Source organism: Bufo bufo, chromosome 2 (genome assembly GCF_905171765.1).
Source record: "Bufo bufo chromosome 2, aBufBuf1.1, whole genome shotgun sequence".
Lineage (NCBI taxonomy): Eukaryota > Metazoa > Chordata > Amphibia > Anura > Bufonidae > Bufo > Bufo bufo.
In genome coordinates this window covers 791759809-791769863 of record NC_053390.1, presented here as the reverse complement: position 1 = coordinate 791769863, position 10055 = coordinate 791759809, and the positions used below count along the sequence as shown (strand labels likewise).

The following is a 10055-nucleotide window of genomic DNA, read 5'->3' as shown; positions in this document are numbered from 1 at the left end:
TTAACTGGTAACGGATTTTTCCTTTTATTTACTTCATTGACATAGTGTTAAACTTCATTGACACTAATTTGAGCAGCCTACTTCTACTTTGTTGTTCTATATTCTTCACTCAACGTCACTACAGTCCTGTTGGCGCCCTTTTCCACTTCTTCAGGGGCATTTAGTTGATCCCTTGAAAGATCTTGGATAACCTTGTTTCTTTTTTCTCCTTTTTCACGTTCTTGATTCCCTAATACAGACCCCAGACCAAACTATTCCCTAATTCAGACCCCAGACTCCCCCTAATACAGACCCCAGACCAAACTGTTCCCTAATACAGACCCCAGACCAGACTCCTCCTAATACAGACCCCAGACCAGACTCCCTCTAATACAGACTCCCCCAATATAGACCCCAGCCCAAACTGTTCCCTAATACAGACCCCAGACCAAACTGTTCCCTAATACAGACCCCAGACCAGACTCCCTCTAATACAGACTCCAGACCAGACTCCCCCAATATAGACCCCAGCCCAAACTGTTCCCTAATACAGACCCCAGACCAGACTCCTCCTAATACAGACCCCAGACCAGACTCCTCCTAATACAGACCCCAGACCAGACTCCTCCTAATACAGACCCCAGACCAGACTCCTCCTAATACAGACCCCAGACCAGACTCCCTCTAATACAGACTCCCCCAATATAGACCCCAGCCCAAACTGTTCCCTAATACAGACCCCAGACCACACGCCCCCTAGTACAAACCCCAGGCAATTGTGGACATTTAATAGCATTTTGACAGGATATGCCAAGTATGCTTCAAGGGTTGGCATACACATATGGACACCACAAGAGGTGGCACATGTACCTCAAAGAACAGCAAGGAATGTTGGGAGATAACAGCTCTGAAGCCTGCAGAATTGCGAATGCAGCTCTGTACCACAATACAGCATGTGATGCAGTGAAAGACTGAGATTTTTCAGCAGTTTCTTTGGTTATTTCAGTCTATAAGTAAATATGGTGCCTGTACTAAGCTGGGGGTTGTCGTCCCTCTTTCTCAGACCCCTGACTTTAGTTATCCGGAGTGATAATACTCGTACTACTATAATGTCACATGAGAGAAATTTGCCAATCCGGAGCTTGGGAAAGCTGGGTGGTAGCCCTGTTAGAGCCGCCAATTAAGCTATATTGTCTGTCAGAGATTTACAAAAATGGTGCACCACAATGGTAAATGCAGTTGGCAATATATGACTAAACCCTCACACTGATATTAAAATGAGACGTTCGCCAATATATTCTTATATCAAGAACATACCGAAGCCCGCGCACCCCGTCAAGGTCTCTCAAAGTGGCACGATACCTAGCGCTAACCTACCTGTGCCGTATGGGCAATTACAGATAGGGGCATAAAGTCCGACACACAGAGAGCAGCTCCCAGTTACCTCCAGCGTGAAATCACACATACAATGGGAGGAGGGAGGGAGTCCCACCTATCACTAATTAATGTGACGCAGGCCGCACAGGTGAAACTGAATGTTACCCAAAAAATAAAATCAAGGCCCATTCAGACCTGGAGTTGCCACACCTCCAGGCGTGCATGTACAAACAGAATAACAGCTGTCACCCAGCTTTCCCAGAGACAGATATCACTAGAAAATAGCTGCACAGAATTTCTATCTGGACAGAAGGGGGAAGCGTATTACAATTACAGTATAGTATGTTTTTTTTTTCTTTTTCAGGTCCTCTTCAATCACACATTTCCATACTAATAATGAAAATCCATTCACAACACAATACAATAATAAATCCAATAAAACCAATTCACTAAAATTGTGCTAGTCTGTTTTTTTTTTTTTTTTTACTGCCCGCCCGCTTACCTTTTTCTTTCAGAAACTGAATAGCCGCACACAAAAAAATAACGAACGTTCCCATTGGCTGTCACACACAGCTCGGCGCGCTCCCATTCGTCCATCTACCTGTCACACATTTCATCCAACCCCGCCCAATCCCTCCGCCTGGCATCACAAGCCAGAAGGGGGGCGGGCCGTTTACGGATATCGGTCACTCCTATTGGTTGCTAGAAATTCCTCCACAGATTTTCCTCCTTTCCTTGTCAAGCGGCTGCTTTGGGCCACGCCCTCTTTCATTGTTACGTCACTGACTTTACCTGGAGTGTCAAACAGCTGCGCCTCGGATTGGAGAATGGCGTGGGCGCAGTTCGCCTAAACCATTGGCTGGCGGAAACGTCAGTCAGCACTGGGTGGGCGTGGTCAAAAGTGGGACGGGCTGCCGGAGCAGGCGCTGGGACATTAATTGTTTTGCTGCTGAGCTGTCAAGTTGAGCAGTGCCGGTCTTTCTGCGCCCGCCCTGCTCGATTTTATCCTTTGCGATTATTTTGATTTATTGCTATAACTCTGCCATATCGCTGCCTCTTAATAATTACCCATGATGCCCGGGAGTGTGGGCATGTAGCGTTCAGCTAGGGTTGTCGACCCCTCCCCCTCCACCTTACAGTCCAAGATGGCGGTCCAGGAATCAGCTGCTCAGCTCTCAATGGCTCTGAAGGTTCAGGAGTATCCAACTTTAAAGGTGTGTCATGCTGTCTGTCCTGTGCAGGGGTGCATGGGTGTCTGCTGGGTCTTAGATTGCACCCATACCAGGGCTGGATGTAACAGGGGGGCATGTCCTGGCGCTTACGGTTCTGTGGATTGGCGCAGTTTACCCCCTTTATTCGTAAAACCGCGCGCAATGTTGCTGGTTTTGGCCTATACGCTACTGTGTGCATGGACTGACCCGTCGTCTGGGGGCACTGACGTAACGAAACGGAGCATAGAGTTGATTAACGACGTTCTGCCTTTTTGTTGCGCCCCCCTGTTTACAAAAACAAAGGGTCTGGTGTCTTGGGAAGCCGCTGGTTTATAAAGAGCGCCTCGAAGAGGTTGACTGGCTCGTAATGATTTCCGACCTGTAGATTGTCACATGATCTGGGCCCCAAAAAGTGACACCCATTTCGCTGCTTCCTGGGGCAGTGGGGGGGTTAATTTTTGAGTCTGTCTCTCCCCCCTTCCCCTTCCCCTATCGTGTCAAAGGGGCGCACTGGCGTCTGTAAATATGTGATGAAAACTTCTACAACTTTTGTGTTTTTCGATCTTTGTTTTCAGGTTCTCTGCTTGCTGTCAGTGAATGAAAGCATTCTTCTTTATATCCAGAGGCTGAAATCGCACCCAGACCTCACGCTTATCGCAGTGGAGGGTCTGTTACAGTCGTATCCAGTCTAGGCTGATACCTTGTAGCGAACTATCGATGCAGGATTGCGTAGACTGGATACAACTGTAGCAGACTCTCAGCCGTGAGACGTATTAGGCTTATTCACTGGCAGCAAGTAGAGATGTTGAAAATTGTGAATATTAAAGGTGTCTTCCGTGTTCACAATATTGAGGGCTGATCCTCAGGATAGGTCATCAATATCACACTGGTGGGGGGTTCATCTCTCGCCTCCCCCCATCGATCAGCTGTTTGAGTGTAGGAGCACCGCAGCCTCTTCATTCTTTACACAGGTCCATCTACCTACATGCTATCTATTTAGTAGTGGGCGTGCGATGTATTGAACAGGACGAAGCTGCAGTACCCTGCCACGCCACTAGGTGGACAGCCCTATGGTAAACCATGAAAAGGCCGTAACGCTCACACAACCAGCATGGCTTCGATCGACTGATCGTCTGGCTTCTGTGAGTCGGATCCCCAACCGATATGGTATTGATGGCCTACCCTGAGGAAACCCCCTTTAAGGGTGTTGACTGGTGTTAAGGGGTCCTTGTGTCCCCACCATAAGTGGCTAGTGGAGGTCCCAGTGGTTGGACATCAGTGGCATAGCCTAGCTGTGAGCCACCAGTGTCTGTCCAGATGTTGTTGAGGAGGATCGCCGACTTTGGTTGGCCATGTATAAAACTACTCTTCTCCTGCAGCATCACCCAGGGGTTCCAGCCGCTGGACTCGTAGAACGCAGCAACGTGGAAGTTACATCATCCAAGAAGTTTGTCCTGATTGGCCCATTTACATAAGACCCGGTTCTATATAAGGGTGCCACCTTCCAACCCATTTTTGCCACTGGTAACCTTACTATGATGTAAGAATGATCACCTGTTCAGATGTCTAAGACCATGTTCACATCTGACCTACAGTAGGGTCTGTCAGAGCCCCTTCGCAGTGCTGCAGGCCACGCTGTTCTTCCTGTCGGATGTAGGTGGGCGATTTTCTTCTGGATTGGGCCTTTACTTTTGTTTGTTTGAGGTTTCATTTTTTACATGGTACTGTTATAAAGTAGTTTTAGAATTTCCCTGGTGGTCTAGAGGTTTACTTTTTATTGCTAATACTGCTCAAAAATGTCCCTGATTGCACAAGAGGGCTTGGAGATCTCTGGTGGATCCCATGGATGTTTGGGAGAATCCTTACTGACACTCAGGTTTGCCAGGCTTCTGGAAGACCCTGTAATTCTCTATGGTCCCTGGTAGTCCTAGGAGATCTCCAGAGCTATGAGAGTTCACTGGCAGTGCTGGGGTTTTGGCAGGTCATTGGTGGCTCCCGGTGGTTTGGGAGTAAATTGGTAAATCTGGAGCATTAGCAGATCCTTGTTGGTCTGGAGGATCTGGGGGTCTCCATAGATTGGTAAATCTGAAGCATCTGCTGATCATTGGTGGTTTGGGGGTACATTAGTAAATCTAACTCATTGGAGGATCTGTGGTCCTGGAGGTCTCCATAGGTTGGTAAATCTGGAGCATCTGCTGCTGATCATTGGTGGCTCCTGGTGGTTTGGGGGTACATTGGTAAATCTGAATCACTGGCAGATCCTTGCTGGTCTGGAGGATCTGTGGTCCTAGAGGTCTCCATAGGTTTAAAAGTTGTGGAAGTTTGGCAGATTTGGGAGTCGTTATGGCAGATGTCTTGAGATCTTATAAATCCTCTTGGGTTTGGGATGTCTCCATAAGAGCCAGAGATTTTTGATTGCTGTGACATTTTGGCAGATCCCTGGAGGTTTCAGAAAACCCTGGTGGCCCTGGAAGGTTCCCGTATGTTTGAAAGTTCTCTTATTAACTTGGTGGTTTGGGAGATCCCCAGCAAACTATTGGCGACTTGATACCTGGATGTTCCTGGATGTGAGGTTGGTCCTATGCTACCTTTGCAGGACCTCTTGTGTAATATCTGTCATTTCAAGATGGTCCATCATTGCCATACCTCAGTATAATAAATTTGTGGATGTAAATCTGGTCACCCTGTCCTCTACCTGTATACTGTATCCAGAGGTATATTGTGTGACTTGTTCCGATGTACCTCTCCCTGCCGTCCATGTTTAGTCCGTGGTTTCAGGGACAACTAGTAGGAAATGCTCTGGAAACTACCAGCCTAGCAGCGTCCGTGAAACACGGATGATACATGGAGGGCCAAAAATGGACAGATGGACCAAACATGGGTCCTTCAGAGACATCTTTACAGATGAACCACTGCCCATCTTGCCACGGATGTCATCACAGACATGGCCAGGTGAACAAGGTCTAAGAGTGCTGCCACTACAGGGTAGCAAATGCAGGAAAATTCATAACCTACAGCTGCTCACCCAGTGCTCCCAGTAAGCGGCAGCCGGCACACTGTGTCCACCCCCCCCCTCCTCTCACATAGCCATATTCTTCTTCACATCATAGAAGTGTTATAGGAAATTACTTATAAGGCAATTCCTTCATGTGCAAGCAATGGTTTACCGACTACGTCCAGCAGTTTATACATGAAGAACTGGCCAGATGTGTCGGGTCTTCCATCTTATTAGTGATGTGCCAGCAGCGGGTACGTGTAATTGCTTCCTGTGTGTGATGCCAGCTTGTCGGCCTGTTTCCAGAGGAAGCGGTTCTCTGGGCAGTAGAGGTTTTTGGAGAAGCCCTGGTGGTGACTTCACGTCCGTTCTGCTGATCAGAGGTTTGACTCATGCACTGGAATGTGCAGCTGCTGGAAAACATCACGTTCCTAGAGAAGTTTACATCAAGCTTCTGGTCCGACTTGTGTTACTTGCTCAGGACTACAAGTCCCAGCTTGAATACCAACGAACGACCTGGCGAGATGTGGCCTGCTGCTGCCACCTCATTTGTTTCATGGATACCTGCCCTGTCAGTTTATATTCTGATGCCTGGCCTTATCCCTACCCGTACATAGAGGTGTAGGACCAGGACACGCGTAGTACGCCATACAAAACCAGCACTATATGAGCCAGACCCTATCTATGTCACTTGTGTTTCTGGGAAGTTTTGTCCACTCCCTCCCCAAATTAGTTATAGCATTTCCCCATCTAGACTTGGCCTGGTGGGGCCTGCCTTGGCCGCCCCCCCCCCCCCCCCCCCCCCCCCCCCCCCACTTGGCCTGGTGGGGCCTGCCTTGGCCGCCCCCCCCCCCCCACTTGGCCTGGTGGGGCCTGCCTTGGCCGCCCCCCCCCCCCCACTTGGCCTGCCTTGGCCGCCCCCCCCCCCCCCCACTTGGCCTGGTGGGGCCTGCCTTGGCCGCCCCCCCCCACTTGGCTTGGTGGGGCCTGCCTTGGCCGCCCCCCCCCCCACTTGGCCTGGTGGGGCCTGCCTTGGTGGCCCCCCCCCCCCCACTTGGCCTGGTGGGGCCTGTCTTGGCTGCCCCCCCACTTGGCCTGGTGGGGCCTGTCTTGGCTGCCCCCCCACTTGGCCTGGTGGGGCCTGTCTTGGCTGCCCCCCCACTTGGCCTGGTGGGGCCTGTCTTGGCCGCCCCCCCACTTGGCCTGGTGGGGCCTGTCTTGGCCGCCCCCCCACTTGGCCTGGTGGGGCCTGTCTTGGCTGCCCCCCCACTTGGCACGAAGGGGCCCCAACGCATGAGGCGGTTGAAAGGTCCTGACGAAATTGGTCAGTTTGGCCAACGTTCACCTAATGTGTATGGCTGCCTCTTGTCTTCAGTAGCAAGTCTCTAGGCGTTTTAGCTACCTGCATCTTCTAATTTATTTTTATTAAAAAAAAAAAAATATATATATATATATATATATATATATATATATATATATATATTGGAGTTGAAGATGGAAATCAGGAGAGCCTGCGGGGAATCTGCCTCCGATGAGCATACAGACGGTCTTGCATGTGATGATGGAGCTTTTCAGAGATAATTAATTACTGTGCCGTAATTCTGCTATTAGGAGATGTGATTGTGAGCGGTTTTACTGTTGTGCTCTGTTAGGTTGATTTTGCTATTGGTTTTTGCTTTTTAATTAAACCCTTAGGCTAGAGGCGTGTGTTTGGGTTTAATTATCAAAATATTAGCAGAAAGGGGGGGGGGGATATAAAACAAGAAAAATAAAGCGCCCCTAGACAATAGACAGAAGAGGGGGCAATCGCTGGGGTCCAGAGGTCGTACATGGGGCAGGGTCGAGCATGTGTGCCTCTGCCACCAATCACTGGCTGAATCGCTGCCGGGTAACGTATCACTTGTGGACACGTCACACCTAAGGTCAGTCATTGGCTGAAGCAGCACACATGACCCAGTCAGTGCGGGAGTTGTCAGACTGGGTCTAAAAGTCCAGTGAAGACAGCCCAAGAGTCACGGACCCCAAATGAAGCGGTTGGGAGCAGGTACTGTAAGTATGGGTTTCTCCACAGGTACTGTTGGGGGGAGGGGGGTATTTAAAAAATAAAATAAAAAGCTAAACATTCCTGACAACCCCTTTGAAGACTATGTTCTCCTTTGGGGGCATTTTTTATATGATAGCTTGCTACTCGTTTTGGGCTAACATTATTTTTTCAGTTGTATTTAATAAAAAAAATGTTCAGCCGTTTCTGAGCTACAAGGGTTAAGAATCAGTCTCACGTGTAGCTCTCATCTCTGATCTCTTGACCTGATAAACGCTTATTTAAGCCTTATTCTTATCTGTTTGGTAAGGATTGAGCTATAATTAAGGTTTATGAGGTTAGAAGATCAGAGATGAGAGCTACCCATGATAGGATTCAAAGAAAACAAAGTCACAGCAAACAGACTGATTTTTTTTTTTTTTAACCCTTGTAACTCAGAAACGGCTGAACATTTATTTTTATTTTTTTATAAAAAACAATTGAATTAAAGATTTTTTAGCCCAAAATGAGTATAATGCAATCGTAAAAAACAATTGTCCCGAAGGTGTCCATAGCCTTTAAAGAGGTTTGCCATTTTAAGCAAATAAAAGAAAAATACTACAACTTTGTAAAGTACTTTTGAGCTTCACTTTGATGTCACACAGTCCAGGCAGCCCTCTTCGAGTTGTATCCTCCTCTCGGCTCCAGTGAGAATTAGAGTCCATTCACACGTCCGCAACTTGGGTCCGTATCCATTCCGCAATTTTGCGGAACGGGTGCGGACCCATTCATTTTTAATGGGGCCGGAACGGATGCGGACAGCACACTATGTGCTGTCCGCATTTCCTGGTCCGCAATTCCGTTCCCGAAAAAAATAGAACATGTCCTATTCTCATCCGCAACTGCTGAAAAGAAAAGGCATTTTTTTATTATAGTGCTGGCGATGTGTGGTCCGAAAAATGCGGAACGCACATTTCCGATATACGTGTTTTGCGTATCCGCAATTTGCAGATCGCAAAACGCCTACGCACGTGTGAATAGACCCTTACCGGAAGGGTCTTTTTTTTTCGTCTTATGGAGTAATGGTATGTAGGTAGGATATTTATGCCATCATTTTATGATCGGTGGTGGTCTGACCATTCCCTTTACCGCTACTGATTATGAGAATGAAGAGGCCACAGCGCTAGATTCATTGTTTTTGCACCCAAAGTGTGCGACAAATACAACGCGGCCTTACTCGTGAACGGGCAGCCGGTGGTTGGGAGCACCTTCGTTCTCGGGATCATTGATGATCCCAGAGGTCAGATCGTCACCGATCCTATCTGTATGCCATCGCTGTAAGTCTACATTCAGATGAATGGGGGAAAATTGACATAGCCTTTTATACCGGAGTGCACCCGTCTAATGGCCATGAAAAACAAGTGCAGTCCCATGGTGCCTTATGAATGAATGGAAGGGCAGGTGGCGCATGTCCGCTGGTGCTCTGTTCATTCTCTATGGGACTGTTGGAGATAACCAAGTGCTGTACTCGGCTATATCCAGTTGAATGTAGTGGCAAGCGTGCATGCTCGACTGTGGCTTCATTCGTCACCTTGAGACCTTCTACACACCACTTTTAGACATGGTGGACCTTCTAATTCTGCAGCATGGTTTCACTTCTGAGACTCTCATCATAGGTTACAGAATACAGGCCCTTTTTTTCTGTTTCAGGTTCCTTATGAGACCCTCAACAAGCGCTTCCGGGCAGCACAGAAGAACATAGACCGAGAGACGAGCCATGTCACCATGGTGGTGGCCGAGCTGGAGAAGACATTGAGCAGTTGCCCCGCCGTAGACTCTGTGGTCAGCCTGCTGGATGGGGTGGTGGAGAAGCTAAGTGTTCTTAAGAGGAAGGTAAAGCCGCGTCCTCTCCCATATTCAGTATGTTTCTGCAGTAATGTCTTATATGTCTCTTGGACATCTTTTGTATGTGAGGAGCTTCTTTACCTTACAGTGGTATCCTACAGCCATTTATATACATGTTGTGATAACCCAAGTCATGGTCCTTTTAAGGGGGTTCTCTGGTTTTCCCATGTTGATGACTTAGGTTATCAATAGCAGATCGGCTTTTGCCAGCGCTGCGTTCTCGTCACTGTTCACCTGCACGGCATTGACATTGCAGCGGCGGTGCGTTGTAAATGGGACGGAGCAGCTGTAGTTACAGCGCACCGCAGCTACAACGCTGACAGCGTGCAGGTAAACGATGAAAGAATGCAGCGCTCATAAGAGCACTGCGGTCTCTTCAAACATCTGATCAGCTGGGGTGCCAGGAGTCGGACCAGTGCTGATCTGATACTGATGACCGTAAGAATAGGTTATCAGTATGGGAAAACCGGACAACCCCTTTAATGGGTCGTGTGTTGCCTTACAGGGTAGCTTCCTGAAGGTGAGAGTACGGAGAGGTTTTGCAGACCTAATTTGCATTGGCTGTTGG

General features: G+C 48.4%; 1 protein-coding gene across 1 annotated transcript; it reads left to right on the top strand.

The window, feature by feature from the left end:
* Window positions 1–2241: 2241 nt before the first annotated feature.
* MAEA (macrophage erythroblast attacher, E3 ubiquitin ligase) lies at window positions 2242–9847 on the top strand. Its single transcript, XM_040419959.1, has 3 exons — window positions 2242–2570; window positions 9293–9475; window positions 9683–9847. The coding sequence occupies exons 1-3, from the start codon at window positions 2502–2504 to the stop codon at window positions 9845–9847; spliced, it is 417 nt and encodes a 138-aa protein (XP_040275893.1). The 5' UTR covers window positions 2242–2501.
* Window positions 9848–10055: the final 208 nt, after the last annotated feature.